We start from the raw sequence: 19452 nt of genomic DNA, 5'->3' as shown, positions 1-19452 counted from the left end.
CTCCAGTTCATTTGCAAATTTGACACCATCAGATCAGGATTAAACAAAGACTGTGAATGGCTATCCAACTACAGAAGCAGTTTCTCCTCCCTTGGAGTTCACACCTCAACTGCTAGCAGAGCACCTCACCCTCCCTGATTGAACTAACCTCGTTATCTCCATACTGATTTATACCTGCCTCTGGAAATTTCCATTACTTGCGTCTGATGAAGTGGGCATTCACCCACGAAAGCTTATGCTCCAATACTTCTGTTAGTCTTTAAGGTGCCACAGGACCCTCTGTTGCTTTTTACAGATTCAGACTAACACGGCTACCCCCTGATACATGTATGGTATGTTATTAGTGTAATAAAGTAGGCATGACCCTCATTAAAGGTCATGGCTTCTGTATGTATGTTCTTTACACTTACATTATTTAGATACTCTGATACCAAGATGATGGATTCTATTTGGGAAGACAGACGGAGATAAAATTATTAAAATATCTGAAAAAAATATTTAAATTTTTATGTTGCCAAAACTTCCCTGTCTCACCAATATTGCTTTAAGGAAAACTTTAGTAAATCATAACAAAAGGACAGCATTACAGTTTTTGAACTACTCTGATCCTGCTCTTCCCTGTTCACAAATAAGAAATTTTAACCTCATATCCATAATTCCACCACATCTGGCTACATTTACTTTAAAGATTAGATAAGCATTTAAATGTTGGCTTTATAGTTAAAGTATACTTTAAAGATTAATTTTACTTTAAAGAAGTTATCTCAAGTGCCTTATGTATTTTTTAATTGATTTTAAATGTGTATTTTAATAGATTGTTGTAAAAGAAAAGTTGATACTTACAAAGATATGCAGTGCTCAATAAAGTGGCATCATTTAAGCCAGTGGGAAGACTATTGGGAAGATACTATTGATATCAATGATCTTTGGATCAGGTCCTCAATGAATATAGAAAAATGAATTATAAGTAAGTGGTTGGGGTCCGATTCTGCTCCCACTGAAGCCACTGGACATTTTTTGCTATTAATTTCAGTGACAGCAGGAATAGGCCCAGGAACCTTCAATCTTCACCAACGATGCCTGGATAGGTAAGACCAAATAGAAGTTCCACTGAAAACAACACAACCATTTTAGGCCCCAAAACCGGCCATATAGGCAGTCAGTAGGACTAATTACTATGCTCTGTAGTAAGGGTTTGCAGAATTGGGCTAGTGGATAGGATTTAATGGTTAAAACCATGTTACTATAGTAGCTGCTTTCCCAGAACAAGGGATGAGGGAGGCAGCACAGAAAAGAGGAAGACTACTCATATTTCTTTAAAATGAGATGAATGAAATAATAAAGTATTTAAAATGTCCTTCACAGCTTTTTCTGTGGCACAAAGTTTCAGGCCTAATCTTGCAAATGCTCATGCATGTCAGAAACTTTATGTCTGGGAGTAGTTTCCATTCAAAACAATGGGACTACTTAGATGTAAAGTTACTCATGCACATATATATTTGCAGGATCAAGTATAAAACTGTTGTTTGAAAGTACATGCTGCAGAACGCTGCCACATTCTCTGGACTGCACCAAACAGAAATCTTTGTCATACTGACTGACAACACCCCCCGCCCCCACACTGCAGTTGCTGTACAGTCACAGAGTGAGCTACTACTATGTCTGTTTAACACAGCACTACCAGAGCATGATACTGCAATAGTGAAAACTCTGCCTTTATGGCAGACACTGTGAATCACTAGATTTAATATTGTCCCAAAATTCAGTCTGTACAGCAAAAACCTATACTTTTCTTCAGGCAGTCAGCATGGAATAACTGTAAAAAACAAAACAAAAACTTCTACCTTTCTTGCATGCTTTTGGTATTATGGTCATAATATATTTAGCACTTCTATAGCACCTTTCATTAAAGAATCTTAAAGCACTTCACAAACACCAATACATTTAGCATCAGAACACCCCTCCCTGCAAGATAGCAAGGTATTTATCTTTATTTAATGGATGGGAAACTGAGACTAGGAGAGATTAGAGACTAAATTTTCAAGCTACAGTGTTTTGGTGCCCAATTCTAGATACTTTGGCGCCTTGAGTTTGCCAGCAGAAAATGAGGCACTCAAGTGGGCACTTTGGAAAATACTGGCCTCAGAGACTTTTCCAAAGTCAAACAGGAATTCTGTACTAGAGCCAAGAATAGAACTCATGCTGGTGATTCCCAGGCCTACCATCCTTTTTCAATGGACAAATAATGGTGCTCTTTTCAGGTACATCAGCCCAAGTATAAGTATTGAAAACCTAGTCACAATCATTGGTGTTAAACTCCTCTGCCTAAACAAAAATTTTTTATATTTCTTAATTACTATATAGCATAATATGGCACAATTTAAAAACCTATACTAAGACTTTTCTAAATGTTTTCTTATCCTTGTTTACATTCATTCTCTCGCTGGGTTTCCATCTCATACTGAACTGCTCTTGTATATAGTCTCACAATTAGGCTTCACATGAACTAAGATAACTGAAACCATCTTAATTACGAATGCCACAACTGTTTGAACAAAAGAGACTTGCCCAAAGACTTGCCCCCTGAAAAATGTAAGAAAAATTTCCTTTGACATAATAAAAATAGATTTGACAGTCCTCTTTTAAGGCTAAGATTCAAGGCACCACCAACAACAAAAATTAAGTATCAGAGGGGTAGCCGTGTTAGTCTGAATCTGTTAAAAGCAACAGAGGGTCCTGTGGCACCTTTGAGACTAACAGAAGTACTGGGAGCATAAGCTTTCGTGGGTAAGAACCTCACTTCTTCAGATGCAAGATACTTGCATCTGAAGAAGTGAGGTTCTTACCCACGAAAGCTTATGCTCCCAGTACTTCTGTTAGTCTCAAAGGTGCCACAGGACCCTCTGTTGCTTTTAACAAAAATTAAGTATTTCGTTAGTCCCGTTGACGTCAATTGGATTCTTCACTCACTTTAAGTAAAGCACATGATTAAGTGTGTGAATCATCAGGCCCTTCACTGATTTTCATTGCCCATGTAAGATCAACCAAATTTTGCATAATGTAAAGAAACAGCACAAATAATGAAGCGCAAAGGGGACTGTTCGATTTCTTTCTGTTTTAGTATATTATAAGGTAGTAGTAGTGGCAGACAAGTAGGTAAGGACAGTTGTTTGCTTAACATTGTCATTTTTTATCTTGGCAGTGACCCTTTAGAAGGAAGAGACAGAAAAATCCAATAATAGGCACCACTTCATAAGAATCAAAAGTTGGAGACAGTCTAACCAGGCTGGCAAATATGAGTTCAATTAATAGCAAAGGTTGACATACCACTGGAATATCTGATATTTCACAAAGGAAAGGACACCCATTCAGAAATGATATAAGATTTATGGCAAATATATTTGATAGGTTTCCTAGATATAGAAAATTCATTTAATAAGAGCAGTCTGACTGAAAGAAAACACTGAAGAAAAAAATAATTCTCTATTTAGTGTTTTTAAATCTAAAAATTAAAAAAAAATGAAAAACCTCAATGAAATTGACATTTTAGCATGAAGAATATTTTTCTTTCTTTATACACTGAAAAATATTCCCATGTTGACATGATATATTACTCTGTGCTTGTTTCTTTCAGGAGGTGTTCTTTATCTCAGCATATGTGCCATGAGATACAAGGTTACCATGGCAAACACATTTTTTATTGAACAGGAAAGTAAATAAATAAAAGATGTACCATGTGCTGGCACACAAGTCAATGTTGCTCAAAAGGTGTAGTAAATTACATCCTCTGAAGTTGTTCAACTTTTGTTTTTCCTGAATAAGCAACTTTGCATCATGCTATATAGGAGAAGAGCTAGAGGCAAGGAACTCTCCCTTCCAAACTCTTGCAGGGCCACCCGGGGGGGAGGGAGGTGGCAAGTGGAGCAATTTGCCCCGGGCCCCACAGGGGCCCCCAAGAGAATATAATATTCTATAGTATTGCAACTTTTTTTATGGAAGGGGTCCCCAAAATTGCTTTGCCCCTGGCCCCCTGAATCCTCTGGGCAGCCCTGAACTCTTGTGGCAAGATACTGATATTTAAAGTTATTAAAGGCAAAACATGACATTACTGAAATGTTAAGTTTACAAATGTAAATGTAGCAAAGTCAGGAGAAAAACAAGTTCAGGTTCCTATAGCAATGCATGCATACGGGGATCCAGCCACCTGAATCAGTTTCCAGGATCAGGGCTTAAATACCCATTACAGCCTACACTCTGTGCTCTTTTTTTCCCCACCTACTCTCACCAGCTTTCCCATAATACAGGCAGATCATTAAGGTCTTGATGTCTGCAGCTCTGCTTAAGATGTAAAGTAGTCTTCTTTCCCATCTCCTGTGACAGGGGACAAAACAGGAATATTCCCCCATCAATATACACCTAAAAGCAGACTCCACAAGAAATGAAATAGAGTGACTGCCTGTGACTATTTTTTTTCCTGACATCTAAACTTTTTCTGCAATAAAAATTTCTTACTGGGAGAAGACTGACAAATTATCTTACATTTTCCAAGGGGGAAAAAAGTTAAGATATAACCTGGTAATTATACTCACTTCCAGGGAACAAGAAGAATCCTGAAATCACTATATTTTGCATAAAAGATCAGTTAACTTCAATTGAAGCTTTCTGTTGAGAGCTGTGACATGCACATTTCATGATAATATGTCATCTGAGAATGACAGTTTTACAAACATAACAGTGCTGTGGGAATTGGGGAGTATGCTGTAAAGAAGGGGGGGGGGAAATCTCATCAATTCAACCACAGGCAACATCATTCCTTTACCAAATACAGGCAGGTCCTGATTCTACCACCTGATCCATTCAGGCAGAACCATGCACCCATGAAAATCTCAAATGGCTTCACTGAGGTTCTGCACAAGGAAGGAATCCACACAGACAGCAGATTGCAGGATCAGGGCCTTACTTGGCAGGATTCTGGATAAAGTGAATCCTAGCTGAAGCCTGTAGACGGTGCTGCAAATCAGGAAAGATATTCCTTTATTACTCTCCACTAGAGATATGAGAGTATCTCATTTTTCAGATCATTGGCTGAATCGAAAATAATAATAATAAAAAAAGCATTTGTTTTGGGTCAAGCCAAAGTGAAAATTGTTCAACAAACCAAAGTTTCATTTCAGGTCAAACAAAAATATTGTTTGACCCAACATGAAATGTTTCATTTTGGTTTTGTTTTTAAATAAAAATCTGAAACTAAAAGTCACTCTGAATCAAAAAATTGAAACATTTTGTTTTGATCTTTTTGAAAGGAAACAATGATGTTTCACATCTTCTGTTTGCTTGTTCTATTTCTGGCTAAAAGAATGTGTTGAATTAGACACAAATTTGCTAAATGTTTTGGTCAACACGAAATAGCATTTTTCAGAGAAAAAAGTTTTGTCCAAAAAATTTCTCCCAGCTCTACTCACCTCTTCCCGCATGTGCAGTGAAAATAACTACAGACACAGGCACCTAACTTTTGTTTTAAAGGAAACTAGGCATTAAGAAAACTGAATCACAGGCCTATGCAAATATTTAAATTTAAGCCCAGGAGTAGTGCCACTGAGTTTAATGGGACAATTCACATGACTAGAATTATGCACATGTATACATTTTTACAGGACCAGAGTTCAATTCTCTAGTTCCATTTAACTTTTTATTCCAATTTCCTGGCTGATCTAGGAATCTTGTGGTTTTGTGCTGCTACTCTATGTTTAAGCTGTGATTTACAGAATTTTGCATCTCTTCTATCTCCCATCAAAATATTTCCCAAACCATGTAATTTTCAAGATTAGCTGACCATTTATAATTCTATGTTCCACAACAAGAGTATTTAATTTTGTAAAGTAATTTCTTCTTTTCCTTTCTCCCCACCCCATTATTATTAGCAGTAGATATTTTGATATGTAAGTTTCAAAAGTAAAAAACAAGATTTTCATTGCATTCGGTTTTTGGAGGTATAACCGTGTCTTTGATAGGCTCTCTGTGGGACACTATAAAATAAAGCATTCTTTATTTTAACGAATTAGAAAAAATAATTAAGTAAATGTTATTTTTAAACAGCTAGCCCGAGAACTGATCTATAATACCTCAACTTAAAGGGACACTGTCAATAAGAATCATATTTTAAACAAATACGTCTCCTCAACAACTAACTTTAAAACTGACATAATTAATCACACTTCCAATCAACATTTTGCTATAATATTGTTTATTTAGGTCCCAATTCTGCATTGAGATTTGCAGAGGTACAGGAATCTCCTTGTATGGAGCTCATGGGTAGAATCAAAGCCTTACTATGTAATTTTCTCTCAGGACGGACAAAAAATAAAGTAAATTAAATCAGATTCACTTTCTGGTTCATAATTCTGCAGTGATTGGATTCCAAATACCCTAAGAGAGAGTTTGTTTTAAATAACTGTTCCTATTAGAATAAGAACAACGGAAACTTTCCTATTGGTCTTACCTGTTGTGAAAGATTGTTTTATAAAAATCGAAAGCCCTGCTTTTGCAAGTTTAAGTCTGTTGGTGGTCCTTTCAAGCTGAATGGGTCCTCTCTTGTCTCCGCAATGTTAGATTTAAATTCACATGCATAATTTGGAACCAAATCTGAGGGGATTGTGTTCCGTGAAATGCATTGGCAGATGTTTACTTGACACAACAAACTTGGAAAACTGTTTTAGAGAAAAAGATAATCAAATTAAATGTCTATATTTGTCCAAAGTGTGGGGCAACAGAAAAAAAAAGTTTCAATGGAACTACCCTAGTTATAAACATGCCTAGATTTAAAGTTATGTTTAAAGTTGCTGTATTATTTTTCAGAATTACATGCAGAGGATTCTTCCTGTTTTGTTTTCATTAATATATGAAAAATAAAAATAGAACAAGAACTCTATTCTGAAACCAATTACTGTTGATTTTAAATAAACTAGTTTATAGTCAGATCGTGAAGTCCCCGCTCAGAATTCTGAGCACTTAGTTATGCAAAATATTTCCATGATGTTCACAGTTTGATACTACACTTTCAAATTTGCCACATACTGAATTTTTACAAATAAACTCACAGAATCTCCAGAATGATAATACATGGGACAAACCATTTTCACAAAAAGTCTGATTACAATTTGCATTTATCAAATCGCCTTCCATCCTGTGGGACCCCAAAGAACTTTTAACAAATTGACAAACTACAAAAAATATTGTAGTGTAAATATGTGCTTGAACCAGTACCAATTAGTCATGTAATTAGTCCCACTGCTTTCATTGGGACTAAGAGTATTAACAGTGGGCTTCTATACAGGAACTTCAACCACTATGAAATACAGTTACATCAGGAGTAGAACACAGCATCTGCCTAACAATGCACCAAAACCCTGCAATAGAGTTTGGATAAAAAAATAAAAAGCATATTTTACAACTAATTTCCTTGTATAGCCATCCCCTTATTTCAGAATTTTTGACTTTGTAAAGTCTATTACCTTGACTAGATTTAAATTTATATTTATGCTTGACAGCATCTAATTACCCTATACAATCATCTATGCCTTGGAGCAACAAGGCCTTTAGTACAAACATTCCAGCAGGATTTTTATGTTGTTGCTTTTCACACTGTGGGATATTGCACATTTCTTCCAAGAAAGAGCAGGCAATCTTGCAAGCTAATTCCTATCCAGAAAACATACCTACTTGGACTATACTTCTATTATTAAAGCCATCCTAGATTTTTGTGTTTTTGTAGATGTATTTACAGTAGTCATTTCGCCTACCCCGCCCTCCAGCAGAATTAGTTGTGGGCATGAGATTCAGCTCCTGTGCCCTCAAGATTACTTCCCTCCCCCCCCCATCCCACATCCTGCTGTACAGAGAAAGAGAGAAGCTCAACATTCAAAAAGCTCACTCTAGTCAGTCCTTAGATTAGATTTTACTTAAGCCAAAATCCTGAGACTCTGAAAGCCTCTTTTCCCGTGTATGTCAGTTCACTAGCCTGGTCAATCAATGGGGTGCTCAAGACAGAAAGGGGACAGAGGGACTCAGCATTCACTGTATAGTCCGGAGATGAGGGGAACATATACAAATGCAGGATCAGACCCAGAATTTATGATCAGTCCTATTAGTGATGTTTGCTTGGTTTAGTTCTCTGTATTCATTCAGCATTTAACTTGTACAATAAAACAAGCTTCACATTTTCCCCTCTAGTATTTGGAAATCACACCCATAGTGCAGAAGAATCTGTCTTAACCTTTACCTAACTCCTTTTCAGGGAGTCTACAGAACATTTTTCCTTTTCAAATGAATGTGAATTTCAAATATTACCCTAGACACTCTCCAAAATCTTTAAAGGGTAGAGATGGCTAGAGGATGACAGTTCCGTGTCACTGCAACTTTTGAGGTTTTGAAGTTTGGTTTTGTTCTGCATTGGAACAATACCAAAATATCTTAAATGCACAAAAACTGAAGTGTGTCAAAATGTCCATTTTGGCTCAAAGATTAAGCTTTTCAGCATGTCTGGTTTGGGATGTAGGAGACCCACGTTCAAGTCCCTGCTCCTCTGCCTGATTCAGAGCAGGTTTTTTTATCCCAACCCATTCTCGTTCAGGTACAGCAGTCATTTGAACCTAGGGTTCCCCCATCCTAGCCTAAGGCCCTAACCACTAAGCTATAGAACAAGTCTGCCATGTTTGCTCTCTCTCCCCTTCCATCCCTGCCATGTCACAAAAAAAAAAAAAAAAAAAAAATCAGCTCTCTCTCCACAAAACATGTCCACTATGAGACAGTATGTTCCAATAGCTCTATTAAAGTAATTTCTATTTTTTTAAATCACTGTGCAATTTTATACTTACTAATTGATTATCTTATACAACAGTCTCAAAGTGTCAGAGGGCTTTTATCTTGGTTTTGAATCACTCCCTTTGTACAGAATCTCTATATAATAAGTTATGTTCAAGTTCCTAAAAGCGTTAAGAACAATTAGGAAAGGTTTTCTAGCTTCAGCCGTCGATTCTGTAGGTCATCCAATGTCCTTCCTAATGGATAAATACTGTAATTTATCATCATCAGTCACCATCAGCATTATTCTTTTTACTATCATATATTCATGAACATTATTCGATACAGCTTAGTGGAGCATAAAAGAACTGCATGATTAAAGTGAAAAGGTGCAGAGTTTGAGACAGCACAGGTTTTATGGTTACTGCATGGACTGAGAAATGACATAGGTCTTCTAAAAGTGAGAAAGCGTTTGTCATCAAATTATAGCTACCTCTTGGCAGAAAACTTAAAGGCATCTCCGGCAATGCACTTGAAGGCAGCTACTCACATTCCTGTCTAACTCTGTCAGTGCAATATGAAAGAAGAGTTAATTATGAGAAGTATAAAGTACATGCTAAATACAGTACTGTAAACTTAAACCGATTTACAGCAGATGGGGCATGGTGCAAAACCTAGTGTAATCAATGGAAAGACTTCCATTGACTTCAGTGATCAGGCCCAGATACTGTTTCAGGGATTAAATTCACACATTTTACCAGTATGAAAATTTATAAGAATAATTATTATTTTTCCTCATCACATCCATGAAAGCTTTTAAATGCCAAACAAAGCTAATAAAAGGACTTTCATACAGTAGAATACTACTATTCAACAGCAATTTAGTTTGCTTAAATGCTCCTTCTCCTTATTAATTATCAAAGTCGCTTGCCCCCTGCAGTACCTTAAAATGGGAAGCTACCAGAAAGAGGCAAAGAAATAGTATTTGAACATAGCTGCTCTAACAGATATTTTCAAGTTCCTGGGGCCAACTTTGTAAACAAAAAATTGTTCCAGCATATAAGAACCATGCAAAGCCTTCTACACCACAGAAGTCCCCTTGAAGTTCTGTGTGAAGAGGCAAATCCTAGTCCCACTTCTACAGAGGCAGAGGGCCCCACAAACAGAAAATACCGTACTCTTCTACTCGATGGGGATTACCTGGAGGTTATTTTGGAAACAAAACAAAGATAAAGGGGTTCCTTGTGCAGGCCTGGAGGGATATAAACTGCGAGTGAAAACCCCTCCAGCCTAATAGCTATGTTCTTGCTCTGTAACTTAAGAAGGCGGCTTCCTTTCCCCCTTGCCCTTTTTGACTTCCGCAGTGCACAGCCAGTTACTCAGCGTGGCTCCTGGGGTGATGATTTGGTCTTAAGTGCTCAAGTATTGGACCCTCTGCAATAGGTATGTGAATTTCAGTCTAATTTGTTTTCCTACTGTCAATAGGTTAATGAGTCGATGGTAGGTTCACCTTAGAAAGATCTGTAGGATTAAGCCCTATATAGTTACTCATTTAAAAGTTTGCTTCAGAACCCTTAAAAAAAAAAACCACCACATTTTAAATACCCATGGTATGAATTTTGCATGCACCCAGGATGTCTGAGGTTCTAGATGCAAATGGCCTTTTTACAACATATATAGTCCTGCTCCTACATAGGTCATGCTATTTATGGCCCAATCCTGCTTGTCCTGTGCATGCAAGTGGTCCCACTGAAATCGTGAAAGTAGTCCCATGGGGAGGGTGATCAGGACATGGACCCGGAAAGGAAAATGTGCTTATTTTTCTCCAGCCCCACCCTGACTTCTCCTCTTGTATGAAACCAGTCTTGTGAATGAAGGGTGTGTGGCCACCTGTCAGGAGGGAGGCAATTCAAGGCAGAGTAAACTATTTCAATATTCACTTGCTCTCTGCGTTCCCCATATACCCAATTCCTGCATGTAGAGCTTGAAAAATATAGTTCTAACCCTGTAGCAGGATTATTAATGCAGATTCAAATAAGCTTCTTGGGCTGGCATTCATATACTTGACCTCATAATCTAGGTTTGTAATATTTCTCTCTGTCTTCAACATGGAAATGGCATGGCTCACTCACATCCGATGTAAGAAATCGAATCTGAATCTAAATCTTAACTGTTGCATAAAATTCTGGGGATAATAAAAGAACTTTCTTTTTTCCACTTTTCCTCATTTTTCCACCTTAGAAACCTGATGTATCTGACTTTGTATTGACCCACAAAAATCAATACATTTGATATATCACAATAATATTACTAGTCAAAAAAAAAAAAAAAGCTAGCTATGGAAACTTGAAGAAATGTGAAGTCACTTTTGATTTTGTACTGTAATAGCATTTCTTATTTCAATCCTAAGCACACTCAAAACACAAACACACACAGCATATGGAAAGAATTTCTGAGACCATCATTACCTGGAGCTGAATACCTTTTACACAGAACACTAAATCTTACAAGTTTTCAAGTTTGCTGAAACTATGGTTAGTGTGTAATGTAAGAGCTCAAGTTTTTCTGTGTATCCAAGTGGGAAATGACAATTTTGACTGAACAGACAGGATCTTGTTCAAGACCAGTACTTATATAGGAATACCTACAATAGATCGATATTGTCACATTAAAAGTAGGCCAATGCTCATCTACTGTCTCCTGTGTGTGCATGTACCACGTAATGTAAAAATTCAAAGTCTTGTAAGTTTTTGAAAGACAACATAAAATAATTTTAAAAAATTAAAAATATGGAAAATAATTTAATAGGACCATCCACCAAAACACAAAATATATGTCCTCCAAGGCCCTGATCCTGCAAAGAGATCTGTCCATGTTGAACCCCATTGAACAGGCACATGTGTCCACCAATTTACTTGTCTTTGTAGGATCAGTGCCTAGTTTGGGGAAACCACTATAACATGATGAAGGAACACATGAAAGGCATTAGACTATTTCACCTTTTATTCACTGAAAACTACACCTTCATGCATACAGAGATTAAACTCCCTTGGAGGTCAAATTTATTTGAACTTAATAGGGGCTTTACTACATCTTAAATTTTCAGAACTTAGCCTTGAGAAAGCAAAGTTTAAATTTCTTGCTCTTTAATCCACTGCACTTTACAATAAAGGCAATACTCATACTCCCACTGACTTCAATAGGAGCAAAAGCAGGCTCTGCCTGTCTATATATTCTACAGTTATAGTTAACTCTTATGCCCAACCAATAACTGCCTTATAATAGCAGAATAGCACACAATTAACTTTCACGTATCTATTTTAAAAATATATTAACTTAGAGTTGCAGTAATGGCAGGACCAGTGCGACCATTAAGGCAAACTAGGCGGTTGCCTAGGGCGCCAAGATTTGGGGGCGCCAAAAAGCGGAGCCCCCAATTTTTTTTTTACAGCGTTCCTAGGCTGGGCTGACGGCAGCACGCTGACACGTGCGGCTCAGACTCCCTCTCCCAGCACAGCGGCCGTTCCACTTCTCCCGCCTCCCAGGCTTGCGGCGCCAATCAGCTGTTGGGCACCACAAGCCTGGGAGGCGGGAGAAGTGGAGCAGCGACGGCGTGCTCGGGAAGGAGGCGGAGCAGAGGTGAACTGGGGTGGGGAGCAGCCGTGGGGGGGGGCGCCTCGGGGAGGCAAGCTGCCGCAGGGCTCCCCACCCCAGCTCACCTCTGCTATGCCCCCTCCTTGAGCACGCCGTCACTGCTCCACTTCTCCCGCCTCCCAGGCTTGCGGCGCCAATAACTGTTTGGCGCTGCAAGTCTGGGAAGGGAGGAGAATTAGAGTGGAGGCGGCGTGCTCGGGGAGGAGGCAGAGCAGAGGTGAGCTGGGGTGGGGAGCTGCCACACGGCTCCTGGGGGGGGGGGGCTGCCGTGAGAGGGGGCGCCTCAAGGTGGAGCGGGGGCGGGGAGCTGCCGCAGGGCTGGGGGTGAGGGGCGCAAGGTGGAAGTTTGCCTAGGGCGTGAAACTTCCTTGCACCGGCCCTGAGTAATGGACTGTAGTTCAGAACTACTAGAGAAAATTTTAGTTTGCTGTATTTTAAAACTAAATTTAAAAAAAACAATACTTAAGTGTGAGAGAAAAATAGAGACTCAGGGGAGAACAATTAAAATTTTCAAAGATCTCTTTGCTCATACAGACAAAGAACAGCAAGAAGCACCAGGTGGTGTAGATCATCATTTTTTTTTTGGTAAACAGACTGAAACCTCACAATGTTAATACCGATAGGAATTATCTTAGTTTTTCATCTGCAGAAAAAGCAATATGCATGAACTGGCATGTCATACAGGTACCAAATTTGTTGTGGTTATTAACTATTAAACAGTGCTTTTTTTTATGATCACTAAGAGCTATTGTCTAAGGCCACGGGCAGCTGTTAAAAACTACAGATTGACAAATGCCATTTGCTGTATTACACAGGTAGAACTCAGGAAGCTAAAATAATTTATGAAGCAAGCTTTCAGGCAACAGAGTTCAGTGGAAATAAGAGTAATTTAAAAGATATTTTCCTCTATGCAGATAAAGTATGATAACGTAAAAATGTAATTTTAGAAATAAACAGCAGCAATCATTTAACAAAGGGTTTGGAATGAATAGGACTAATTTATCAAAGTTCTGTCCAAAAATATCAATAGTATTGTTTATTACAATCTTGCCTAAGGACCAACTATAAATGGGGTTCCATTGGGGTAGGCCTTATACAAACACAAAGTAGTAGGAAGTCTCTGCCCTGAAAAGCCTACAATTTAAAAATCAACAAGACAGACACACAGTGTGCCTACAATGCAATCAATGAGTGTGATTGCTGCATGTGTAGACATACATGAGCCAGCTTTAATGTAGCTAGCTCATGTACCAACAGAAGTGGAGCTGAGGCAGTACAGCTTCACTATGGGCTGTACAACTGGGTAATAACTGGGGTAGCTAGGTCATGCTGACGGCTATGCTGTCACAACTTCACAGCTACCAGTACAGAAGCTAGACAGAATAAGGCAGCTTGGGTATGTCAACAAATGCTATAACTACACACGCAACTGCAGTGTAGACGTACCAACAGTATGGGATAAAAAGGAATAACTCAAGCAGAATGAGTTTAATTAGGAGGAAACAAGGTAGTAGAAATAAAAGTGAAGGGAGAGGGGACACTGAAGGGAAGAGATTGGGAGGGACGTACAGTCATTAGATGTTTTGCCCATAGGAATGTTGGTTTACAACTATCTTGAAGAAAGTGCTCAATAAGAAGTTATACCAAATTTATTTCTAAGTAAGTGACTATTAATGATTCAGTCAGTAAAATAACACCTTTGTTTAACCAGGAGTGTCACTGTAACAGCCAGTTGTAATTTACAGTGATAACTCAGGTCCCAATCCTGAAAACACTTACTGCAGCAAACCCATTGACTTCAGTCTGACTACTCACAGGAGTAAAATTATATCTGTGCTTAGGTGTTTGCAGGAGAAGACCCACAAGCAATTCCTTGCTTCACCACAGATTTTCTGTGTGACGTTGCACAAGTCACTTGGGCCAGGTTGACGCTAGAAAAGTGCAGACAATGAAGGGCCTATCTTATGAAAAGAGGTTAAAATAGCTTGGCTTGTTTAGCCTAGCAAAGCGAAGGGTATGGTTGGGGGGGGAGCACGAGGGGGAAAAATTTCATTGCTCTCTATAAACCCATCAGGGGAGGGAGAAGAGCTCTCTCAGCTAAAGGACAGTGTTGGTAAAAGAACAAATGGGTATAAAATGGCCATGAATAAATGTAGGATGTAAATTAGAAGCAGCTTCCTAACCATCAGAGGGGTGAGGTTCTGGCACAGTTTTCCAACAGGCATTGTAGGGGCAAACAACCTAACTAGTTTTAAGAAAGAGCTTGATAAATTTATGAATGATTTATATGATAGTTTTGCCTGCAATAGCGAGGGTATGGACTCAATGACCCAGGATTTCCCTTCCAGTCCTAAGTTCCTGTTCCCCTGCATAGCTATGCCAGCAAGCCTTCCTAATGTAGATACAGCTTATACCAGCAAAGGAGGGCTTTTGCCAGTATAGTTTATACTGGTTCAGCAAGAAAAATAATCTATACCTTCAAAAGCAGCTTTTGCTGGTACAAGCTGTGTCTACACTAAGGCTTTTGTTAGTATAGAAGTGTGACAAAAAAATCCAACATTACTATACCAACAGCAGTTTCTAGTGCAAACCTGGACTTAGTCTCTCTGGACCTCAATTCCCAATCTGTAAAATGGGGACAGACATACTTCCCTACCTTTCAGAAGCCTTGTGAGGAAAAAATACGTTAACGATGGTGGCATGCGCAGAAATGATGCTTACAGAGACCATATGAAGTAACTAGATAGATGCATATGGGCAGATCTTTGAATCCATATGGATCCCCACTGGCTTCAATTGAATGCTGCATGGGCTTTACTGCAGGATTGGACCCCTAAAACCTTCTCAGTAGTCAATTACCATTTAAAATGAAGAGAATAATCTTCTTCTGTACATAAAATTCAACTCTGAATAACAATTGTTATGTGTGATTTAAATATTAAGCACTGTGCAAAAAATGCCTGGAAACCAGGAATTTCACAACACGGTTCAGTCTGAGCCTAGCAAAACTTTGGTCTCTTCTATATTTAATGTTTGCATACAGTAGGGAGAACCACAGTTATCTCCATTCACTTACAAATTAATTGAAAGAGAGGTTGAAAATTGTAGAGCAGTGAAATAATGATAAGCATATTCCTAAGCTTTACAGATATTTAACATTAATAGAATACTGTTCTTCAGTGCAAGGTAATAGGGCAGTAGGAAGTAATAGGGTTTGATATATAACAAACTGCTTTGATATTTAAAAAAGATCTCTAGCTTCAACAACAAAAGGCCATTTTGGTAATTCAACTGTGTGTGAATTTAAAATAAAGCCATAGTGAGTGGTTAGATCCAACCATCTTTGATGTTGGCTAAGAGCACTGTCTTCTAAAAGAAAGCAAATACAATATTTTATTGAAATTAAACAGCCCTGTGAATGCTTGAGATTGATCATACAATAGCAACAAATGCCTGCACTAGCTGACTTGCTGTAAACTTTAATCATTCTGTACACATAATAGGAACCACTGACAGCAATAACCCAGTCATTCTGTCTCAAACTATTATAACAGCTGCATTCAATTTATTCAGAATATTGAAAGCCTCCTCAAAACCAGCTGAAATGTAATACTTTGTTCAATATCACAGGGAAAAAAGTGTCAGAATGCATATACATAAATCCAATCCTCCAAATATATGCTTAAATTTACTCATGTGAGTAGCCCCACTGAAGTCAATAGGATTACTGACATACTTAAACATAGGTAAATATTTTCAGAATAGGGTCCTTAGACATAAATTAACACACAAACCTGTAACATGGGACTTTTCAATATCAAAATGTGCTTTTTCATCCAATAAATTGCTTTTTTGATATATTTGTAAATCATATTGATTAGTCTGATAATGAAACAAATGTGATTTATAATTTTTATCTTGGTTATGTTTTGAAAAATGCAAAATGCAAAAATTGAGATGTGTCAGTCTTGAGAGCAGTAAAAAAAATGCAACCTCACAAAGAATCTTTATGTGTTTGCAAAATTTCAGGTGTTTTGCAGGCAATACAAAATCATGATCAACTGGACTCAGCTACACACTGATGAGGTTAAGTGCACTATTTTCAGCATTTATAGTCTGTTCTTTGCTCTTCTCTCCTCCTCCTCCCACCATTTCAAACTCTGCAGCACCAGAAGTAACCATCTGGGGTCACAGGTTAGTGATCAGAGATTTCATGAGGGAGTGTTCACACGACCAATCTTTTCTAATGTATTGGTACCATCATCCAAGAGCATCAGTGAGAAATAGCAGCCTGTTTATGAAACTTAAGGTTCTCTGATGCCGAAAGATGATTTCTGCTAACAGACTTGGTTGGCCAAGCCTTTATATATTGAAACTGCTTGCTATGCTGTCATTACAAGCACGGTACTGAGAGACACATAATGTTCCAAATAGCCCCATTTATTAACATAAATACAGTGCAAAGGCTTTTAGCGGCATGACTTCGAAAAGGCTGTATGAAATGCTGCTCTAACATTTGTAAGGCTAGTAAATAATCTTTCTCGCCTTCTACATCAAACCAAAGTGCTCACACATTTGCCAAGGGGGCGAACAGACAGGGATATGGGGAGCACTAGGCAAAACAGAGGTGTTGAATTCTCACAGTATTAAAGACCCTAGTCTTCCCCACGAATCTAGGGATCGCCCTTTCTGCTTTCTATCTAGAGAGCAGGAAAAGAACCTAAACGGTTTCCCGCACCCCAGTACCGGATGTTTAAGCTTATTACACTCCTTTCAGTCCCGCTTCTAGCGCTTGGCAGCTAAAGTGACTGACATGGAAAGAATTACACCGTTTCCCGGCGTATCTTGAGCGTACAGCACCATCTCTGGTAGTATCAGCCTGCTCCTCTCTGGAGTGCCATAATTATCCAATGACCTAATAGCTGACAGCCTCCACTTAGAGTCACTAATTGATGTAAACATGACACATCTGTAGAGACTGATCACTTCGTGTATTTATTTCACTTGATGCAACTTGGGGAAGCAAGAGCACAAAGTCCTGCACGACTTTCTGGGAGGAAAGGGGGGGAAGACTATGGAAATGACACCAAAACCGCCTCGAATGATACAGGAGCTCAATGATCCAAGTCTGGAGCCCTGATTTGCATTCTGAATTCTCCAGCACCCCCCTGAAGCAGACACAGCATCGCAGCCAAGACACCCTGGAAGCCCATTTCAAATCTGGACTCCTTAAATATATATATATATATTAACAACCTCCCAAAGCCCCTGTAGCTGTAGCCTCCCCCCAGCTAACAGGCTTCTGGTCCCTCTCACTGCTCCGTTCACAGGCTTGGAAAGGTCACTCGAATATTTAGTTTCGTCTGCTAATGATGCGTCCAAGGTGGTTCCCCCCCTACCCCAAAGTCTTCGCCTGCAGGGGAACAAAGTACGCCACTAAGGCTGCTGTGTCCCCCCGAACCAGGCAGCCCCCCACCCCCAGGGCACAAACGGTCTGTTTCTTTCTTGCGGCGGCTGAATCAGCCAACCTGCCCCCGTCCCCTCTAGAGCAAGGCGGCAGCCCCTTGCCCTCTCCGCGCCTCTCGACACCTCGTAGGAGGCAGCGTTTCCCTGGCCACACAGACCGCACTTTTACCCACCGTTTGCTACAACTTCGTCTGGAGTCAGTGATGGGGGGGGGGGGTACACACATGAAACGTACGTTAATCTTCAAGCCTCTTTGGGAGAACAGGGGCGAGACAAGGAGGGAGATTCTCCCCCACTCCCTCCTACGGAATAGTTCCTACAAACTCTTACCTGGTCTTGCTGCTGGCTCCCCCGGCTGCCCGGGTTCGGCGCTGCCTGCTGCTCCTTCATGGCTGTCATTGCACAGAGCCGGCTTGATTGCGCTGCACTTCCTTTCACTGGTACTTCAGCCTCGGAGACCTTTCACTGGGCACCAATTGCATGACACCCGCTTCCCTGCTCGCCTTGAATTGGCAAAGCGGCAGCAGCAGCAAATGACAGGGGGGGGGAGAGGAGCACCAAGGAGCAGCAGCTTCTCTCTCCCCCTCTTCCTCTCCAGCTACCGCAACCCCCCCTCCAGCCGAAGCCAAGCGCTAGGAAGCGCGCCCAGGGGCAGCGAGCGGAGGCTGGAGCTGGCGGGTCACTGAGCGCTCTGGGCCGGCAGCCGCAGACAGAAGCGGAACACCTGGCTGGGCTGGGACGCGGCCGGCTTCCCCCTCCCCGCCAGGAGGGGATGGTCTCGCATTACTGCAGTGTGCGCGCCCCCTCCAGCAGCGGCGGCGGCTCTCCGAAGAGCCCTCCTTGGCGAGGCAGGTGCGGAGGAGACGGAGCGGGGGCTCCCTGCCCTAGCGCCTCTCCCCCCGCAGCAGCAGCAGCGTCCCGCCGCCGAGCGCCGCTGGCTGCACGGCTGGAGCAATGGCCAGGCAGAGCAACAAGGCGCCGCTGTCACACTCCGCTTCCCTCCTCAGCGGGAACAGACCACTCCGAGCCCCCAGCCAGAGCGCGGGGGCGGGTCTCTGGCTGCTCCTGCCGCCCACCGCAGGACCAGTCCGCCAGCTGGGGCTGGGGGCTGGCCCCCGCTGCAGATACCTTCGCCCGCCTTCCTGGAAGCCCGGCCCTACAAAGCTCTGGTAAATCCTCTCTTTGGGCAGCGAAGAGCAGCTGCTCCTGGGCTCTTTGGGATGGATTGGGGGGCGCTGTGGATTGGGCTTTAACAGGATCTGACAAGCTGTACCCCCCCATACACACACACAGAGGCAAAGTTAAAAAAGCAGTCAGAGGTTTGCAGTCCCAGCCTCAGCCCGAAAAGAAGGGCTAGAGCTGGGGATATGGATCAAATTCTCAGGTTGTTTGTTGTATCCCTTATACAGTCATATCTGAGACTACCTACATAGCCTGTATAATCCTTACTTGGCTTTGGGGCATGTTCACAGGTGTTTGGGGGTGGGTTGGTCCCTAATCCTTCGACAGGATTTACAGGTGTAAAGTAGGCTA

At 40.6% G+C, this 19452-nt stretch overlaps 1 protein-coding gene across 1 annotated transcript in view; it reads right to left on the bottom strand.

Moving 5' to 3' along the window:
• DPP10 (dipeptidyl peptidase like 10) overlaps positions 1-18878 on the bottom strand; it is a 399831-nt gene extending 380953 nt beyond the window's left edge. Inside the window, exon 1 of the mRNA XM_054044799.1 lies at positions 18250-18878. Within this exon, the coding sequence (XP_053900774.1) occupies positions 18250-18318 (69 nt within the window). The 5' untranslated portion in view covers positions 18319-18878. The remainder of the gene's footprint in view (positions 1-18249) is intronic.
• Positions 18879-19452: the final 574 nt, after the last annotated feature.

This window comes from Malaclemys terrapin, chromosome 11, assembly GCF_027887155.1.
Source record: "Malaclemys terrapin pileata isolate rMalTer1 chromosome 11, rMalTer1.hap1, whole genome shotgun sequence".
Classification (NCBI taxonomy): domain Eukaryota; kingdom Metazoa; phylum Chordata; order Testudines; family Emydidae; genus Malaclemys; species Malaclemys terrapin.
Note: the sequence above shows the minus strand (reverse complement) of the source record. Positions and strands in the feature narration are given on the sequence as shown.